The 21,167-nt window shown below is 34.0% G+C and overlaps 1 protein-coding gene across 2 annotated transcripts in view; it reads right to left on the bottom strand.

The window, feature by feature from the left end:
- CERT1 (ceramide transporter 1) overlaps positions 1 to 21,167 on the bottom strand; it is a 91,247-nt gene that overhangs the window by 49,173 nt on the left and 20,907 nt on the right. For both annotated transcript variants that reach the window (XM_081131803.1, XM_081131804.1), the window contains exon 3: positions 16,331 to 16,447. In XM_081131803.1, the coding sequence (XP_080987929.1) occupies positions 16,331 to 16,447 (117 nt within the window). The remainder of the gene's footprint in view (positions 1 to 16,330; positions 16,448 to 21,167) is intronic.

The raw sequence follows: 21,167 nt of genomic DNA, 5'->3' as shown, positions 1-21,167 counted from the left end.
ACAAAAATATTAAGTTTTTTAATCATTTAATTAATAAAATTATATTTTTTTATGTAGATAATATTAACACTAGTTTAAAACACTTTCCCAGTTCAGTATCACTTCATTAATTTAAGTTTAATATTCTAGGAAGGAGGAGGAGAAAGAACCCATAACCAAAATAGCAAAACAACTCATAAAAAAAATATCTTCAAGCAAAGAAACTAGAAACTTATCCATGTGAAAAGAGCAGCCTCTTAAAATTCAAACTTCCAGGATATACAAGTCACCAAACAAAGTGAAACTGTCATACTTTAATGATGCTTGTTTATAATACACTCTATCTACAATACAAAAGGTACTGCAATATCTTAACTCCGAATTTACTAACAAATTACATGGAAACTTAAGACTATATGGAATCAAACTTTTTCTCCAAAACTTATATCCTCGTACACCACTCCACATCTTAAGGCAAAATAATGTCTTTTGGTAGGAGGAAAAACAATTAATGAAAGGGTAAAGCATGTACTTTATTGTATATAAATTACACTTCAAGAAGACTGTTTTTTTTTTTTAAAAAAGAAAAAACTATTTTGTGACAAAAGAAAGCTGGCCAGGGTGCAGTAGGTGCACTGACTACAAAAGGGGTACAAAAAAATTGGGGGTGGGGGTAGGTTACAATGGTCAAAACTCAACTGTCCAATTAAAATAGATACATTTTAAGAATATTGAATTGTATCTCAACATAGTAGATAAAGAAAAAACAGTAAGCTTGTTTCAATATAACAGAATCCACAAAAAGAGAATTCTAGTTACAACAATATATAGTTTATTAAAAAATAAGACTTTCTATCAAATAATGTCCTGGAACAAACATAGTAAGTTAGGTTCTTTACCTAAAATGGCTGTAGGTTATTATTTTTGACAATAGCACTAACTTTCTAAGTGTAGCATTTCAACATTTTAATTGTACTGGTTTGGTAAAGTTTTTCATTGGATTTAAATATATAAGACTGGAATTGAAAATAAGAATCTATCTGTAACAAGTTAAAAATATAAGGTACTTCAGAAGTAGCTTATCTCTGATACTTACGTGTCATCCATTTCTAAACAGAAATTAATCTGAACTGCCCATTTAAATACGAATGACCCCATAATTTAAATCAAAATTTTATTTATGTGAAAAATATTCAAAACCGAACAATTCAAAGTTTATTTCTTTTTTCTTTTTTTTAAATCCTCACCTGAGGATATTTTTTCCATTGCTTTTTCAGAGAGAGTGGAAAGGAGAGAGAGAAACACTGATTGGCTGCCTCCCATACTCTTGGATTGAGCATGCAACTGAGGTATATGCCCTTGACCATGGGAATTGAACCTGAAACCCTTCAGTCCGAAGACCGACGCTCTAACCACTGAGCCAACTGGCTAGGGCATGATTTGAAATTTAAATCTAAATGAATCTACCCTCTCCATTTCCTGCCTTATATAAAAGAATTTTAAACAGAGCAAAACAATTTTTTTAGGATCTTGAAACAAAATATAAACACACTACGAAGCTTTTATTAAAGTGTGTCTTCACGATAAAACATACTTCCTATATTCTTGTCTATTTTTTCAGGTTTCACTATTTCAAAATAAGTAATATCTCCTTACAACAAAGACAAGATAGAACAAGACTTTACTATGGTAACATTGACATTTTACATAATGGGTAGTAAAATGTGGACGCTGAGAGTTTAGGATAACTGTATTTCTACCTATAATAAAGTTTCACTTAAATTCCATTATATAAATTATTTCAAGGGAAAAGAAAATACAATATAACCAATTCCACTGTTACTTAAATTTAAATAATAAAGATTTCAGTAAGTAACTGCACTGAGATAACATTAAATGTAAGTGTTTAACAAATATACATACACACACAGAAATGAATCCTCACTGTTTAAAAACTAGTCATTCTGGAAATGTCTATAATTGGGCAAATGATGCTACCATTCCGTGAAACACTTCTGATGGTCTTACCACAACATTTACAGTAATTTTATGACATAGCTACAAAATGGAGCTATGCCTCAAATCATTTCTAGGAGTTGCAGAATAAAAATTAAAGAACTGTCTCATTACTTTAAAGGAATAGCTTCAAAATGTTTAATTAAGTCTGAATGGCTTTCTTATTCACACAACATGGCTCTTAGTTTTGAAATTCTCTAAAAAATATATCTATCATCAAAGGTATCGATATCTTTTAATGGTTTATAAGAATATGGATTCACTTCTGAGCATTTATTTACTATTATTAAAAATTTAACCTTAGCATTTCTGCAACATGCAACATGTAGAGTTTATTTCAAAGTTTATATAGCACACAACATGTTTTTCAAAAAAAAATCTCTACTGATTTCAGAGAGAGGAAGGGAGAGAGAGAGAGAGAGAAATATCAATGATGAGAGAGTCATTGATTGGCTGCCTCCTGCATGCCTCCCACTGGGGGTAGAGCTGGCAATCCAGGAATGTGCCCCGACTGGCAATCCAACGGGGATCTACTGGCTCATAGGCTGATGCTCAACCACTGAGCCATGCTGGCCCGGCAAACACACAACATGTTTTAAAAATTGTACTGGGCATTTATATATCTAAGCAGCACAGGTGCAGCCTCATCTCAAGATTCAGTATTTTGTAAATACTGTCATGGGGCTGAAAATAATTCTAAAAGAAAAGCTGTAAAACTATTCTGAGAAGTGGCAATGTTGTTGACTGATCTAACCTGGCTTCCCCAAATGTCCACCTGAAGGCAACAATACTCACTCATCCTGAATTTAAGATCTACTTTTTGAAGGTGAGTGGGTGAGAGAAACAGGGATGAAAATGGGAAGAGTTTAGTTTATGGTCACAACTGATAAACTGTTAAATGTTCTTAAAATTATAAGATGCTTTAGAATCTCATTGGTATGATTTTTGTGGATAATACTTTAAAGGCATGCTGGCTTTTTAAAAATTCTACTCTCTTCCAAAAGAAAAAAGAAGTTGAGTTTACTTATAACCTCTAATCACCAATACTGTATTTGAAAACACCAAATTCTATCTAAAATTAACAATGAGAAATTCAAATACAGTTACTGTAGGAATATTTTTCCCTTTCAATATATCTGCTTTAAGCTCCCTCATATGAATTGCTGTGCAAAAACTTTCTTTCCCAAATTTGTCAGTTAGTAAGCAATATTCCTGAACATGTTTTGCGTAAACATAAAATGTCATCTTGGTTCAATAAAAAATTTACTGAATACATCCCATATAGAACAAGATTTATTTTTTAAAAATACTACAGTAACGAGACCATACTCCTTTGTTATAATATTCCTTTTTATTTAAAAAAAAAAAAAAAAAAAGGCACAATCTTTTGGCCACTAGAGGGGGTCAGTAGCATTTTCCAAAAGCAGTATACTACTTGGAAAGCTGATACAAAGGTTACTCTTGGTCAAAGTACAAGAGTAACCTTTAGACTAATTCCTTTACATATACCTCTACCCTCCAGATCTCGACTTTTGGGGAATGAAAAGCATAATAAATTAAATCATGTAGTTCAAAGTTATGAATTTAATAAAATACCAAAAATGTCTAAAAACTGATTTGGAAAGAAAATTTGCTCAAGTCACAGCTAAATTTTATAGTTTGGTTTAATCATGTGGAAGATAAACATATATGTATTATCATTCTGCACAGTCTGTTTATCATTCTGTCCATACTCCAAAGCAGTGATATAAAATACAGTAAAAATGTTGGCATTTATTTATTTATTTATTTATTTATTTTTGGCCTAAACTTTTTAATGGCACCTGGCTTTTGAAAAGCTTATTCTTTTTCCTAGTAACGCTCTCCAGCAAGAAATACAAGAAAATAAGAGATGGAAATTAAGTAACTTCCTCTCGGTGTAAAAAATTATCTGGTATTAATGGCATGGTCCCCCATCCACAAACTACACTGTCATTTTTCCATTTTAATTATGGAAAGAGAGAAAATACAAGATTAAATGTTAATATAAGGACAATGGAGCATTTTCCAGAAACTGAAATTCTGAAACCTGTTATAAAACCAAATAAGCTTGCTATGTTGTGAGCATCCACACATCTACCTTCAATAATATTATTTTAAAGCAAGCCACATGAGAAGCAAGAAGCTACAATCAGAACAATTTAATCAACTGAGTTGTGATTTAAAATATTGTAAGTTGAAATGGCAACAATTTTATTCTTGTCTAGGTCAACATAACAGAGTATTTGACATAAGAAAATACAGCACAATTTCAAGCCCGGAAACACTAAAAATCTCATCTATTTAGTCTTTCAAATATATATCGATCCCCCTGGAGAAGCAGTAGCTTCTGAAATAGAAAAAACACAAGGATAAGATGAAGATAGGCTCTAGTATCACTGTAACCACTAGACAACAAGACAAGTCAGTCATTACAACATCCTGGGCTTAATTTTCTTATCTTTAAAATGGTATGCCTAGTTTAGTACTCCATGCTAAACCTAAATATCTAAAGCTTAGGCTAAAAATGTATACATTCAGAACCAGATGGAAAGATACAACACCATTCAGAAAACCAACATTTATAATGTACAGATGAGAGGTTTAACCCACAATGATTTCCAGGAATTACAACATGTCATAAATCAAATAAATTAAAAAATATATTTAAGAAAGTGGTATTAAAGAGGATTTTATCATACTCTGCCAAAATAAAGCCCAGTGGCAATACAATTAACTTCACTGAGTAAAATATTTGTTTACCCTCAGAATACTTTTTCTCAGATCATACTGAAAAACAACATTTGCTCAAATTAGTTCTAGGGATCGAGCCCGCAACCCAGGCATGTGCCCTGACCAGGAATCGAACCCCGATCGCCTGGATCCCAGGTTGATGCTCAACCGCTGAGCCACGCCCAGCCGGGTGGTCCTCCAGCTTTTTAACTGCTCTTAAGTCTTGTTCCCCTTGAAATTCTTTCTAGTGTAGCCAAGCAGTCCTTTAAATAGACATTTGATTCTTCATTTCCTGTTTTAAATCCTATTTGGCTCCCTACTTCTCCTAGGATCAAGTCCATATATTGCTTATAAGACCCTGTTAGAGGCAGAAATAAAATTACACTAAACTACTCAGCCTCCATATTCATTTATTATCCATTACTTAAAATGTGGTTGCATCAGTATTGCTGCAATGGGGTCTTTTATTCTAGCATGTATTTGTTGTAAGAAGACAGTACCTATTTTGAAACAGTGGAACTTGAAGAAATAGACAAGGAAGGGTATAAGTAGTATGTTATGTAAGTGAAGAAATCTTTAGTACTACTTTGCAATACTTATATCGTAGGTGCTTAATAAATGTTAGTTACTATCGCCTCTTCATCCCCCACAAAGGCAAGATATTCCTTTATATCTCTAATCCAGAAACACTTACATAAGAGAAAATAAAATGGAAGGTAGGAGCAGATGTAACAAAATACCAACACTGCTCTTTAACTTCCTTATTTTATAGTTTGCCCTAGAAAAAAGGCCAATGCATATTTTCTTTTAGATAGAAATTCCACAGGCAAAGAACAAAAGGGTCATAATTCTATTCTTTTTATCTAATTGCAAAGAGATGACAGTGGCAAAACAGTTAATGATGCCTTTTAAAGCTCTCTTAAATGTCCCAGTAAGAGAAAAAACAGGTTTAACATGTTAAAGTAGTAGTCACAGGATTGTTGAAATGTTAAGATTATATTTGGCTAAGAGACCAGAACCATTATTCTTTTCAAGGATCCTAAAAGAAGTATATGCGCATAAAACAATGGTCAACAGATGAATATTCTTTATTACTCTGGGGCTTTGGGACCAAACTAAATATTCTACAAAAGATATGCATTCTTTCTTAGGGGTAGGGGAGGAATTGAGACCTATATCAGATATGAAAAGAAACCCATAACTTATTGCTAGTGGAGAAAAAGCTGTTTATGAAACAGTACAACATTATTTATGTAAAACTGTAAGGCTCTACATGCAAAGATATATCTGGAAAGAACTTTTACCAATGATGAACAGTGGTCATTTCTATGTAGCCTGAATTTTCTTTTTCTTTTTCTTTTTCTATTCTTTAGATCTCAGCATTGTCTATATTGTTTGAATTATTTACAGCAATCATATACCACTTCTACAAAAATTAAAACAAAAAAAGTCACAGAACACATTTTCATTTATATCACTTGGAAAGGGTTAAAAAACTAATAATGTTGGTAAAGTTGCAGTGAAATGAAGATCTGCACCTTATGTAGATGAAATGTACATCAGTACAATCTGTTTGAAAAGCAATTTGGCAACATATATATCAAAAGTGCTTGTATCCGTAAACCTAGCAATTCTACTTCTGAGAATCTGTTGTAAGGCTGCAACTACACTGCAGAAAAATGCTTTATGGAGGAAGGCAATAAATACAAAAACATTTTAAATATTAAAGGTTTAATAATAAGCAAATGAGCACCAAAATTATAGTACAATAAAATATTAACAAAGAAGAAAGGATAAAATGTTAGATTGGGGGGAAAAATGAATATAAGCTTTGCTATCTCCACAATGTTTTGGGGGTAAAATGGATAGAGAATAAGAAGGAAATACACCAACATGAAATACACCAAATTGTCTTAGTTATAAATTAAAGAGTTCTGTATTATTTTTCCTTATGAGCAAATATTACTTTTATTTTATCATTATTTTTTAATCCTCACCTGAGGATATTTTTTCCCATTGCTTTTCAGAGACAGTGGAAGGGTGAGGGGGGAGAGACACATAGATTGGTTTCCTCCCGCACACGCCCAGAAGGGGGCCAGGAATTCAGCCTGCAACCGAGATACATGCCCTTGGCTGGAACTGAACCTGGGACCTTTCAGTCCGCAGGCCAATGCTCTAGCCACTGAGCCAAACCAGCTGGGGTGCAAATATTACTTTTAAAAACCAGATTGGGGGAGCAATAAAATCTAACTAATAAAACTATTTCCAGGAATGGTTTTAAAAGACTTGCTAAGAATTTTTAGGTCTAACTGTATGGGAAAGATTTTTTTAAAGGGGGTTGACTGATAATTTATTTTTTAGTATTCAACTATTCATCTATGAGACTAGCTGAAATTAACTAGAAAGGGAGAGTATTACAAAAAACTGAGGCTGTTGCTCTTGGAATAATAATGTTACCACTCACTGATTAATGTTCTCATAATCTATTCAATTTCATTATTTATTCAAAATGGGAATAACACCCACATTGAAAGGCTTCCAGGAGGATTAAATTACAACCGTGCCTAATTACTCCTCCATCTATCTATAGAGCAAAGGGATGCTACTGAAAAGAACAAGGGCCCAGGGAAATGAACAGTGATATGAGCATTCCTATCAACGATCATATCTTGTCTATCAAGAACATGGACGTGACTGAAAAATGATAGAATTGTTTTCAGCTAGGATAACATTTTAACCTACAGGACATTCATTTACTTTGCTACCTATTCTTACTATTCCTAACCCAATGTTGTGTTTCACCCCTCAGTTCCAAACAAACCCAGAATATTCACCAGGCAATTAAGACAACATAAGTAAAAAAATTTTTAGGCTATTAGCTAAAACATTTATTTGATGAAAAAGAATAGAAAAGATTTATATTCTTTGATTTTTTAAAAGAAATATCCAATATACTCAGCAAGTAAAATTAGAAAATAGTTACCATTGCTGTCAATATGCATAAGCCATGCTACCCACCATTACTTTTCCATATCAACTATAGAAAAGCAGAATTCCATTTGTCCTAGTGACTGTCAGAAATCTCCCCTTCCTGATTAAGAAAAAAATTCAAATACTATATTAAAACATTGTAAAAAATGACTTTTGTTGCATAACCCCATTTTCTTTAATATTTTCTGTAGTAAACATACGGAAGTTATTCAACTAGTTAATTGCCTTTTTTCCTTTATCTCCCTTATCTAAAGAAGTATTTTGCAAGCAAATTACAGACTAATAAAGGCTAGAGAAATAAGCTGAAAATCTAGTAATATTCACCTAAATTGCTAGTAGCAAGTATGTCGTAAACATTATAAAAACTTGCAAATTTGGTAAACCCTACACTAAGGTATACAATATATTTGTAGAACATTGTTTACATAACTGCCAATCCCACCCAATCCTTTAAGTATAAATATACAATTAATTATAAATGGACCAAGGGTGGCCAATTCATAGTAACCTGGACTGAAAAGGCAATCAGATTTTCTCAAGACATTTACTTTTGGAAATGCCAAGAGATTAGGAGTTAGCAGTAGGAGTTGAAGCTGAAAAGCCAAGGATAGGAAAAGGTCATGACAAACCAAAGAAGAAACTAAGAATAAGATGGGAGAGCAAAAGCTATGAATAAACAGGAAGTATGAAAGAGAGAATAACAGACTGAATCTAAGCTAGTCAGGTGAAAGGAGAGTAACTGAGTTTTGTTAACAATAAGATCACTTAGACTTAAGTATATATAGAGTTTGGGATTTCCATGCAGGTAGGGCATTCTAGGTTTTCTTGGTTCCTGGCAATATTCCCTTTTCTCAAGGTAACATGGGTTGGCCTGTACTCCCTAAAACCTAAAAAGCTTAATTAAAATGAGTAGACTTATGACATCCATATATCTGTGGGATCTTTTCAAATTTTCAATATTTACCTGATCTGAAAAGACAACTATGTTCAGCTTTAGCAGATATTGCAAAACTGTCTTCCAAAGTGTTTGCATGTAATTTACACCTGTTGCTTTACATTCTCACCAACACTTGGTATTAAGTGTTTTTTATGTGAAAAGCCACTCTGCCAGGTGGATCGTAGTACCTCATTGCAGTTTAAATTTGGGTTTCCCTGATGACTAATAGAATAGAGTATCTTTTCATATGTTTCTACCCATTTAGATATCCTCTTTTATGAAGTGACAGTGCAAGTCTTTGGCTTTTTAAAAAATATATATTTTTTATTGATTTCAGAGAGGAAGGGATAGGGAAAGAAGAGATAGAAACATCAATGATGAGAGTCATTGATTAGATGCCTCCTGCACGCCCCTTGCTGGGCATCCAGCTAGCAACTGGGGCATGTGCAATGACTGGGAATAGAACTGGGATCTCCTGGATCATAAGTCAATGCTCAACTGCTGAGGCATGCCGGGCAGGCTGGTTGTTTTTTTTTTAAATTAAGCTTTTTGAACTTTTCTTGACTTGTAGGACTCTCCCTATCTTTTAGACAAAAAAATGTTATCAAGTTATAGCTCAACTGGCTACACAGTTAATATGATTAGCTACCTTAGTATCTTCTTTCTTCACTGTTCAATGTAAAATCCTCTGGATTCTTCTTTTACCATTATGGTAAAAGATAAACACGTTCTTCAGATAAAAGAACCTGGCAAAAAACTCTTATAAATTACTGACATCTATTCCCTCTTTTCAAGATGATATACTATTTTTTAAAAAATTATGTTTTTATTGATTTCAGAGAGAGGAAGGCAGAGGGAGAGAGAGATAGAAACACCAATGCTGAGAGTCTTTTACTGGCTGCCTCCTGCACGCCCCCTACTGGGGATCGAGACCCCAACCCAGGCATGTGCGCTGACTGGGAATTGAACCGAGGCCTCCTGGTTCCTGGTTTGACGCTCAACCACTGAGCCACGCCTGCTGGGCAAGATGATATACTTTTCATTTAGTATTCAGGTAACTATGGAAGCACAGGTGAAGATGTTGGCTCAGGTGAATTCAGATTTCAAAAATTGCAGGTAACAAAAACTAACAAAATTATTTTAAAAGCCCTTGACAGTTGAATTACTTTTATTCCAGAACACTAAGAATATTGAAGAGGGTTGGTGCCTTGTTTTCCTCCTTGATTTCATCAACTATAAAAATCCTGGTATTGTAACACTATCTACACTTAGCTGTTTAAAAAAATTTATTAACCATGTATGGATTACTGCAAGCAATTTAGCCATTAACTCCCACTGTTAGGAACTAAGCAAATTCCTGATCTTAATGAGAAAAACATGCAGAGACATAATTAAGTTTCTTTGCTGGTTAATAAAGTTTAGTTGTGATCCCATGTACTTGGGTTTTTCTACAACTTATCTGACAGCCCTGATGACTCTGGCAGCTACTAGATTTGTACTTCCCTAAAAATTAAAACTCTTGAATGTAAAGGAGAAGTAAAATTTGATGCCATCTTCTTCTCTCCATCAACACATTGTGATGCAAATTACTTACATAAAACAGACACTAAAAATAAAAATATAACTTAAAAGTTATATTTGCATTATTAAGCCTTTACCAATTAAATCAGACTAAAAATGAAAAGTTAAGTTTATATGATAATCATTTATAAAGCAAACAAGTATAGAAAGAACCTCTAGTATCTGTCAAGAAAATTTTCCTAAAGTATAGTTAATTAAAAATGGCAGAGATAATGGCTTTACTTGACTTTGATATTTAAAATGCTAAAAAGTAACAGGTATATTCTGCTACCTAGTTATTTTAAAATAGTTTTCTAATAAGGTTATGTCAAACTTTACACAAAAGTAATTAAGGTGTTAAATAAGCTAAAATTAGAGGAAACACACCAAAATCAAGCTGACCCTGAAGTAGATGGGGGGGGGGGATTTCATTATGGCAAACAGCAACACAATTTCTAAAAGATCTTTAAAATGAGTGTTGGGTACATTGAGATGGCTCATCTATAAGAATTTTTTTTAAAAAACATATCTTTATTGATTTCAGAGAGAGGAAAGGAAGGGGGAAAGAGAGAGAGAAACATCAATGATGAGAGAGTCATTGATTGGCTGCCTAGCCCACAACCCGGGCATGTGCGCTGACCGGGAATCGAACCCCGATCTCCTGGATCCTAGGTCAATGTTCAACCGCTGAGCCACGCCCGTCCAGGCCATAAGAATCTTTTGATAAGCTTTTTCATATCCATTTCATTTCAAGTAAAATGTATAAGTTACTTTCTAAAATTGTTTGCTACATCATTTCTTCAGACAGAAATCCTTATTTATTCTCAGATTGAGAATAAACAAACCTTTCTTCTGAAAGTATTCAGGGAGCTTCACATATGAATTAGTGGGTCTTCACAAAGGGTAAGAACAAGTCCACAAACATTTAATTACAAAACAACGGCCTAAAGATTCCTACTACAGAAAACTGACGTCTGTAAAAATTACTATTTGGATTCTTTCTCCCTAACTGTGCATTTTCCTATGACTCCTTATGTATGGATAATTTCAAAAATGTGAGGAAAGTCTGTGTGGCCCATGATTACCAAAATTTCAGAACCTAATAAGCTTTCTTCCTTATGGACATAAAGGAATGTCATGATTACCACAAACTCTGTTAGAGTCAAAAACTTTTTCAATGTGATTCTTAAATCTGCTAGTGCCAGGAGAGCCTTTCTGCTGTTTTTTTGTTTTTGTTTTTGAGGGTGGTGGTGGAAGTCAATTTCTTTCATAGTAAGAAGAAAGTGTGTTTAGTCAAAATCACATGTATTGCCTCTGGCTGCGGTAGCTCATTAGTGGAGCGTCAACCCATGAACCAGGAGGTCGCAGTTTGATTCCTGGTCAGGGCATATGCCCAGGTTTTGGGTTCAACCCCCAGTAAGGGGCATGCAGGAGGCAGCCCATCAATGACTCTCTCATCATTGATGTTTCTATCTCTCTTTCCCCCTTCCTCTCTCTGAAATCAATAAAAACATTAGAAAAGGGGGGGGATTAGAAGATTAGAAGTTCAGCTTTTTTTAAAAAAAATCACATACTGTAACTGTAGAGGATGCTAGGCATAATCCTGTAACTCTTAAATAATAGTATCAGCAGATGAGTTGACATTTCCTTGATAAACTAATTATGCAGAAAATACTCACTGAGGCCCTTTGATAATACAGACATATTTTTACTAGAAAAGTATTAACTTGATAAAAAAATAACTTTACATTCATGCAGCTTTTACTTTTAAAATCATTTTCACAACCACCACCTCATTTGACACCAAGACAGCACGGGAGATGGCCAAGAGATTTAAAAACAAACAAAAACCCCTACGTCTTTAAAAATCATTTATTTAGTATTGCCTTAAATCCCCGGAGAAATGAATGGACTCCACACAATAAAGCCAGCACACTATTTTAAAATAAAATCACTGGTCTGGTATGCATATGTCCCTTTCTATATTTTAAATTGAAGCAGATCCTTCAAATTTAAGAATGATCTCAGAAATCTCTTTCTTCCACAGGGGCCACTGTCTAATGTCACACCGAATTAAGCAGTTTCTAGCACATTGAGGAAATATGTATCAGACTTATCTTTTTAAAACTTTTCCTGTAGTGAGCAAGTTGTTCTGAAATGAATACCTAGGACAAAGCAACAGGGCTAGACAGAGCAGCAGAACTCTACACTGCATTTCTGCCCGTAATTATTCTAACACCAACCATAAGATTAAAAGAAGAATTCAAAAATCACATATTTCCCCCATAAAACGTTTCACAGTACTGTTAATTAGTTCAACTGGAAATTTTATGTGCTCAATGCTTTGCTGATTACTATAAAGAAGTTGATAAACTGAAACTTTTAGGAGCTTATGGTTTAAAATAAACACTAGAGATATAAAGAACATTTAAAAATGAGAATATTGTGATTCAAGAAGCCCATGATTTAAGTCAACAAAATATATTTCAAATAAATACATACTTATAGGATGGCAGAAGTGCTTGCTGGCCAAAAGCTCTGGTTCTTAGGTCAGACAGACCTGGGTCTAAATGCTGGCTCCTTCACTAATTAGCAGTTTGACCTTGGACAAGTTACTTAACCTATGTCTCAATTTCCTAATCTGTAAAAATAGGATAATAATGTTAAACTCATAACACTGTGAGAGTAAAATGAAATAATGTATACAAAGTGTTTATTTCCCTATCTGGCATACATCAATTTTCAAATGTTAGCTATCCTTATCATCATATTATTGTTACAGAGGTCCTGTAAGATAGAACTGCTGGGGGGGGGGGGGTGGTGGTGGTGGTGGTGGTGGTGGTGGTGGTGTGTGTGTGTGTGTGTTGTGTGTTGTGTGTTGTGTGTGGTGGTGTGTGGGGGGAGAAAGGAAGGGGGGGACGGACACTAATACACAGAGATTATTATAATGACCATAAGGGCCTCCTGGGAAGGAAAACAGAAACCTCGAACTTCTTCCAAATACTGAAAATTACTCAAACCTGTCAATAGCAAAAAAAGACAATGAAGGTCCATCTGATGACATTAAAAGAGAAAAAGACAGAACCACTATTCCAAGTGTCCTGTCCAACCATCATAAGGACAGGTGGGGCAATGAGGAAGTAACTATGAATTAAATGAGTTGGAATGATGGTCAACTTTAAAGTACAACACTCTTGATTTATTGTAACTGGGTAATTTTGCTTGCTTGTTTTTGTTTGGGGGTAGTGGTGCACACACTGCATACTGTCAACTTTCCTTCTTTAAGTAACTTACCAGTGTCACACAGCTATTAAGTAACAGTGCCAGAATTCAATCCCATATTTGTCAGACCCCCAGAATCCAGTATTCAAACACTAATTAATACAATAAAATGCTCTTTTTGACAACCCATGGGCAGAAAGAGTTCATATTTGTCTTGCATAAATATGGTAGAACTCAGATAATATGCACTCTAACCGCAGGAGGTAAACTTGTAGAAACTACTTTCAAACATTCAGAGTCTATCAATGGTAAATGATAGAAGGCAGAACCAACATAAAATTAAATCCTAAGAATCCATGAACTAAAAGGTAGTATATTCTCAGGCAAACTACTTAATTTTAATCTAAACCTCAGTTTTCTCTTCTGTAAAACAATACTTCCCTCGCCTCTCAGGATAGTAGGGAGAAAATAAAGCACATGATGTACAAACAATACATAGTACTTGGTGATCCTCAATAAACAGCAGAGCTCCTATCATCATCATCATGCCTTAACAATTTGATATTAATTTTGAAAAGCAATACAGCAAAGCATGCTTAAATAGTAAAATTAATAAATTTAGGTTCCACATTCAATATTCTTTAGTGATACTGAAGAATGAATTAGAAAACATCGCCTCACTATCTCCTTATTCCTGGTTTATGGAAAAAAAGAAAATGTTGCTGATTATATTTGGTGATAGTATTTGAATTTTCTCTCTCCTATATGTTAGTTTAGTAACTCAAACAATTTATTTTTACAATTCACATGCAATTTAAATTTTCACTGATATATTTATTGCTTAGTTGGCACATCACATATTTTACATTAAAATTAAATAATTAAATATTAATAAGAATAACGACTATTCCTCCTTTCTTGTCTATGAATAAACTATCTTTAGAAATCAGAAAGAAAATGTTTACAATGTATCTGGAACCCTACTGTTGAATGTTTTTTCTAAGAACTTAAATTCACCACAAATCTGTTATCTCAGCTTAAGTCACAGTGCTCTGAAAAAGAACCAAAGATTTTATCTATCCATTGTTCAAAGACACAAAGAAATCAATGATATGGAAAAAATACACGCTTCATGTATATATCTTCACTCAAAAAGAAAATATGAACTGGAAGCATGCAAAAAATTCTGGTTCGGCTTTACTAAGAAAAACAAACAAAATAAAATATGCTTAATTAAAGAGAAAAATCTAGCCCTGTAATCTAAGTCAACTGATTAAGCCTTTAAAAGTCATCTCAGTTAAAAATATAGAAATTAGTTCTACTTAATAACATCTTTTAATCATTAAGAGGGCTGGCCCTGATTAAATTTACAAACTAGGCCACTCTCCTTATGTGCACAGTTAGCAACTATCACTGAATGAAGAATTCTTCATCCAAAAACAACATGGTATAATTTAGTGAATTTAGCTGTAACACCAAAGCCCATCTTTTTTTCCACTATGTCATAAATGGGAAGACATATCAGCTACTCTGGTAAGTAACTTTACATATACTATCGTATCTATTCCTTACACACACTAAGAGGTGAATTATTATACCCAGGGTCACATATGTTATACTTTGCAGAGGCTGTAGTGTCTGATTCCAGGTAGGCCTGGTTCCAAAGCAATGAGATTCTGGAATTCTCGTCTCTATTCAAATAACAGAAAACTATTTTCCATTTTTAGACTCTTTTCTCAAGTAATAATACCAAGATAATTAAGATTCACAAAATTTTTATTTTTGTTTTTTATTTTAGAGAGAGGGAGAGAAAAATCGATGTGGGAGAGAAACATCGATTGGTTGTCTCCTATTTGGGCCCCGACTAGGGATTGAACCTGAACCTGGGTATGTGCTTCGACTGGGAATTGAACCTGTGACCCTTTGGTGCACAGGATGACGCTCCAACTAACCGAGCCACACCAGCCAGGGTCACAAAACATTTTTAAACCAATATAATACTCAAGTTAAAACAGAGAGAAAAAGATGGACATCAGCCAGTTTTCTTTAGGCTGGGAAAAATTCAGAATCAATAATCACACAATAAAAACTAACACATGATCAATATCAGGAAGAATGTGCCTGTGATATCCCAGGTCAGACTAGTTTTTCTTGCTTTGTGTGTGTATGTGTGTGTACCTGTTTTGTGCCTCTCAACCAAAACAGGTGTTTCAACTACAACTCTGTGAAACCCAAATGAACAAGTATAGACAAGTATGTGAACAAGTGCAAAGTTCCCCTGAAGTCATACTCAGGCGTGGCATGGAAAATTGATAACTTTCCTTGTTCCTTGTTTTACCATAATAAGCTAATAATGCAGATTTAATATCGTTTATTTCTTTAGTCTACTTACCACTTATTCACAGCAGAAGTCAAAGGCTAGCTTTAAGTTATAAGAATGTGGCTTACATATTTATATAAAAAAGACTTTTTAAAGGCTTATTACCAGATAACTTCATATTTACAAAAAAATGATTTGCAAATGTTTACACTAAGAATTTAACCAAATGGTTAGAAATGACCCTAACGTTGAAGTTTTTAAATATCAGGGTTTTATAATCCAATGTTATTTCAAAAATTCCTTTATCCAGATCATATAAATGGCATTTATTATGAAGCAAATCGTAAATATAAAAATCAAGATTTGTTTTACTAAAAAGGGCATATTTTGTTTTAGTTAACAATTAAAAATATTTATAACAAACTTCCTTAGAAATTAAACTATTTCAAAAATTTACTTTTGTACTGCTTTAATTTTACCACCAAAACAATGTACACCTTTTCAGTAACACATGTTATATTTCAAAATGGACAGGTAAACATTGGAGACCTTACCTTGTGCTGTTCGATGGCGTCTATCCACTGCTGTCTGTGATCTGGATCCTGAGCACGAAGATACCAAACACTATCATTTACACTAATATCAAATCGACATTCATCAAAATCGTGAGGCTGTGGAGAAAAAGTAGAAAATGAAAAACAAAACTAATTATATTCTTAAAAGTATCATACCTACAGCAAAAACATAAACACACCCATTCTGGCTGGTGAGACACTCTTGTTATTCTTTTGTTTTTCTACTCAAGTAACTCAAGGACATAGTTACCAAACACTAAATTTCATTCACCATTCCTACAAATGAGTTGACACAAACTACAAACATATTTCAAAAAAAGAGCGAGTATTTTTCATCAAATGCTTTCAGTTAGCTTAACTAATGGGAACACTACTGAAAGCACAATAAAAAAGATCCAAAATAAGTCTTAGGAAAGACATTTATTACTTTTTTCCTGCCTCCATTATTCAAAAGTAAGTTCTCATCATGAAGAGTTTGATTTCACTACATTTTATAGGCAAGGTACTTTTATATTCTATCACAAAATAAAGTTAAAATTTCCTTCTAAGTATCTCAAATGAACGTCTAGGCTTTTATATGTCTGATAGTAACAGACAGGAGAGCTTTCAATGAAAAGCAAAGATAAAATGAACATTACATCAGACCTATGTTAGAGGAAACTGCCTGCATCAAAATGTAACCATTTACTGAAAACGTCAACTATTTGGTTTAGTGCTTTACATTATTCACAAGAATATATAAAATTAGTATCTTATATTCTTGTTTTTGCTCAATAAATGAATTAAAATATGACAGGATCACATCACATATGCCACGTCTTAGTCTACCGGATGGAGTACAGAGAGAGCCATCAATGTAACAGTAAACTTATTTGCTGAAGAAAATCTACACATTGCATTTCCAGGGCTTACTGTTTATTCTCTTCCCCCTTAACAGCATCAATCTTTTATCTCTTCATCAGTTTATTTAGCAAAAGTAATATAACTTCACAATGTTCTTTAGCCTTCAAAACAATTTCTTTTAAGGTTAAGACAACAAATCACAGTTCTGACTGGCTAACGTATACAAATTAAACATTTTCTAAATCACTATGTGCTGGCATCAGAGTCAGGACTATGGTGGGAGGCAAGAGTGTATTAGAACGATGCAAAAGGGAAAAACAAGACAATGCATACCCTGGTTCAGTAATTATCAACATAGAAATACATAAGGGACATTTAATACTCATAAATACAATAATGACTATAAATTTAACTGAATGCCAAATATTTAGGAATCTTAAGAATATAGTCCAGTTATTGAGAAAAGCTTCTTAGAGGAAGGGAAGCATATACACTATCTGAAAAACCAAGTAAATAACTAATCAGCTTACTGTTCTAAGCAGCCCAAGGATCTGGCTTCTTTCACTATAATATTGTTTGCATTTTTAAAATAAATTTATGCAAATGGAATCAGATAATACGTATTCCTTTATGCCTCACTGCTTTATTTCAGTATAACAATTTCAAGACTCATCTGTTTTGTTGTAGCTCACCAGTAACTCATTAATACACAGAAGGTGCAAATGGGGCTGAAAGTAGGGCAGTTGAAAGTCTGTATATGATACAGCAATAGTTTTTCTTTAGAAAAAATATAGTATAATTAAGTTTTCTACTAAGTTGTACTTCCAGGAAACTACATCCCACTCAACCTGAACTGCAGTACAACCAAAATCTCTCCCAGCATATTCTTTAAAATTCTTTAGGTTATTTCGTAAAATTTCTGATTTTTTGTTGTTGTTTACCCCCATGTCCTGATCATAATGGTATATATCTCAGATAAGTTCACAGAAGTTCATTTCAGTAACAGTAAGTACCAAAAAACCCCAAAACAAACAAAAAACATGAATAGAATATGTACTCCATGGAATATTATACAGCAATTTTAATAAAGTTAGTGTATGAAAGATTAACAGTAATTACCTTTAAATTCTATTGGAGCTAATTGCCTTAATTTGCTTACCTATACATTTTTCTATAAATCACATGTAATACTTTTGTTAAAAGATAAAAGTGCTGATAAATGTGGAAGGAGCTGGTAGAGTTGAAAAATCACCATTTCGCCAATCATTATAGAAAAGACTGCACCATAAATAGTAGAAAAATCAAAAGGCCCTCTTCCTTGACCTCTAGACTTTTACTCAGTTGCCTCCTCTATTATTTTCTCTTGAATGCCTAAGACACATCTCAACATATCTAAAACAGATCTGATTTGCCTCCCTCCCCAAACTTCTCTTACAGGCTTCTAAACTTTCGTAAATGGTAACTAGCAATTGCTTAGACCTGAAATCATCTGACTCCTCATTTTTCACACCCGATAAGGAATCCATCAGCAAATCTGCAAACTTGTCAGCTCTACCTTCAAAATGAATCTGGAATCCAATCATTTCTCATAATCTCTACCATTACTACTCTGGTCCAAATCACTATCATCTCTCACCTGGATTATTTATAATAACCTCCTAACGCTGTCTGATTCTGTTTTCCTACTGCCATCCCTGCATTTGTGACTCATATTATATTTCTACTCAACAATCATAATCTAAATCATTCATTTTATTTATCTATGTAAACAACCAACCAATGACATATTTATGAACACCTATGATTTACCAAGCACTATTCAAGGCACCGAGAATATAATGGTGAGATGAACAGGGATGGTCCTTAACTTTGCAGAGATCACATTGACCAAATCATCGCACACGAAATTTGGTCACTTCAACTGTAACGAGCCATAGTTAAGAAAGGTACACCATGTTGAGAAAGCCTATAACAGAAGGAAGTAACCCAGTCAGGGGAATCTTCCAAGAACTAATACCTCAGCCAAGAAGATGAAATGAACAGAGGAGGAAAGAAAGGAAGAACACTCAGCATGTGCCCAGCTGAGTGGCTCAGTTGGTTGAGCGTCTCCCTGTGCTTGGAAAAGTTGCTGGTTGATTCCAGGTCAGGGCACATACCAGGGTCGTAGGTCAATCCCACGTTGGGGCACATACGGAAGGTAACCTATTGATGTTTCTCTCTCACATCGATGTTTCTCTCTCAAAGCATATCCTCAGGAAAGGATTAAAAAAAAAAGCACATGTAGAGATCTAGAGCAGGAAAGAGCAAGCCTGGACAAGAATCTGAAAGAGGTATATAGCATGACTGGAGGTGACAGTGAGAGGGAGTCCGCTGAGAGATGAGGTTTAAGAAGGCAGGCCACCCTGGCTAGTTTGGCTCAGCCCGCAGACTGAAGGGTTCCAGGTTCAATTCCAGCTCCAGCCACATACCTTGGTTGCAGGCTTGATCCCTGGCCCAGTTAGGGCTACTGGAGGCAACCGATCAATGTGTCTCTCTCACATCAATTTTCTGTCTCCCACTCCTCTCTCCTTCCACTCTCCCTAAAAATTAATGGAGCCCGGCCAGGCGTGGCTCAGCGGTTGAGCACTGACCTAGGATCCAGGCGATTGGGGTTCGATTCCCAGTCAGGGCACATGCCCGGGTTGCGGGCTCGATCAATGACTCTCTCATCATTGATGTTTCTATCTCTCTCTCTCTCTGTCTCCCTTCCTCTCTGAAATCAATAAGGATATATTTAAAAAAATAAAAATTAATGGAAAAAAATATCATTGGGTGAAGATGAACAAAAACAGGAAGGCAGACCATGAAAAACCTTACAACATAGGAGAGAGCCTGAAATCTGGGAGAGGAGATAGTACAATGCATTCCCCCTTTTCTTCACTGGATATGAAATACTTCATTGCATTTTAGAAATTTAGATAGTATTTTATCTTAAATTACTTGAAGACATCAATAATAAATTGAAATAAAACAAAATTCTAATGCTAGAAAAAAGGTTCTCTGCAGCTCTGTGTAATGCAAGGGAATTCACACACTCCTGTGCAAATCTGATGAAACTTTCAGATCCTTCAGAACAATGTTTTCAGAGGTATAAAGCAAACATATAAGATTAACAAATTAATATCTAGTGGCAGGTAGTGATATTTTGAGATATCTGCAATATATGTAATGACATCTGATTATAACTTGTTGGTGAAAAAGTAACAGATAGTGACAATATTATTGAGATACTGGTCTACATTAATTAAAGATAATGCTAAATTTCATTTAAAAGTTAGTGAAAACAAATTGTAATCTTTTCCTATGATGTTCTGCAAACCTCTTGTGGACTTGTTATGGAATTTTTCTGGTAGTGACCTACAGTTAAGAAAAGGATCACCTACATGTCCCAAGAGTCATAAAAAGCAAACTTCTGCATCCAACTACATTTCCTATTACAACAGAACTGCACTATTTCAGACTAAAAGAGTTTTAGTAAGCAAATTAATATAAACATATTTTGATGTTATACTCTGCCTAAAATATATTTTGGCCAAAAATAACTTTAACTTCAATCATATTCTTCAATAATTCTGAATAAAATCTGACAAGTTCTGAAAATCAAATCTATACCTGAAATATAAAGATTTGCTATTATTCAACTGATAGGCTTTTATGAAAGCACTGTACTAGGCACTGGGAATCATAAACCAGTGAAAGAAACTTCATTCAAAATAATGTGATGGCAGAGTCCCAAATATATATTTGTGTAATAATAACACTACTAAAATGTTACAGAACTTTACCAGAACTTCTTTGATTATAATTACTTTATAACCAAAACATATTTTAACAATGTTAAATTGGCATATAAAACTGATTCTTTCCAAGTCTTCTAAACAGTAAAAACAATTGAGTAACTTGAAAATATTTATCTCTTCCAAAAAAAGATCTA

The sequence above is a fragment of the Miniopterus schreibersii genome (genome assembly GCF_964146895.1).
Source record: "Miniopterus schreibersii genome assembly, chromosome: 3".
In the NCBI taxonomy this organism is placed as follows: Eukaryota; Metazoa; Chordata; class Mammalia; order Chiroptera; family Miniopteridae; genus Miniopterus; species Miniopterus schreibersii.
This window is presented reverse-complemented; position numbering and strand designations above follow the sequence as displayed.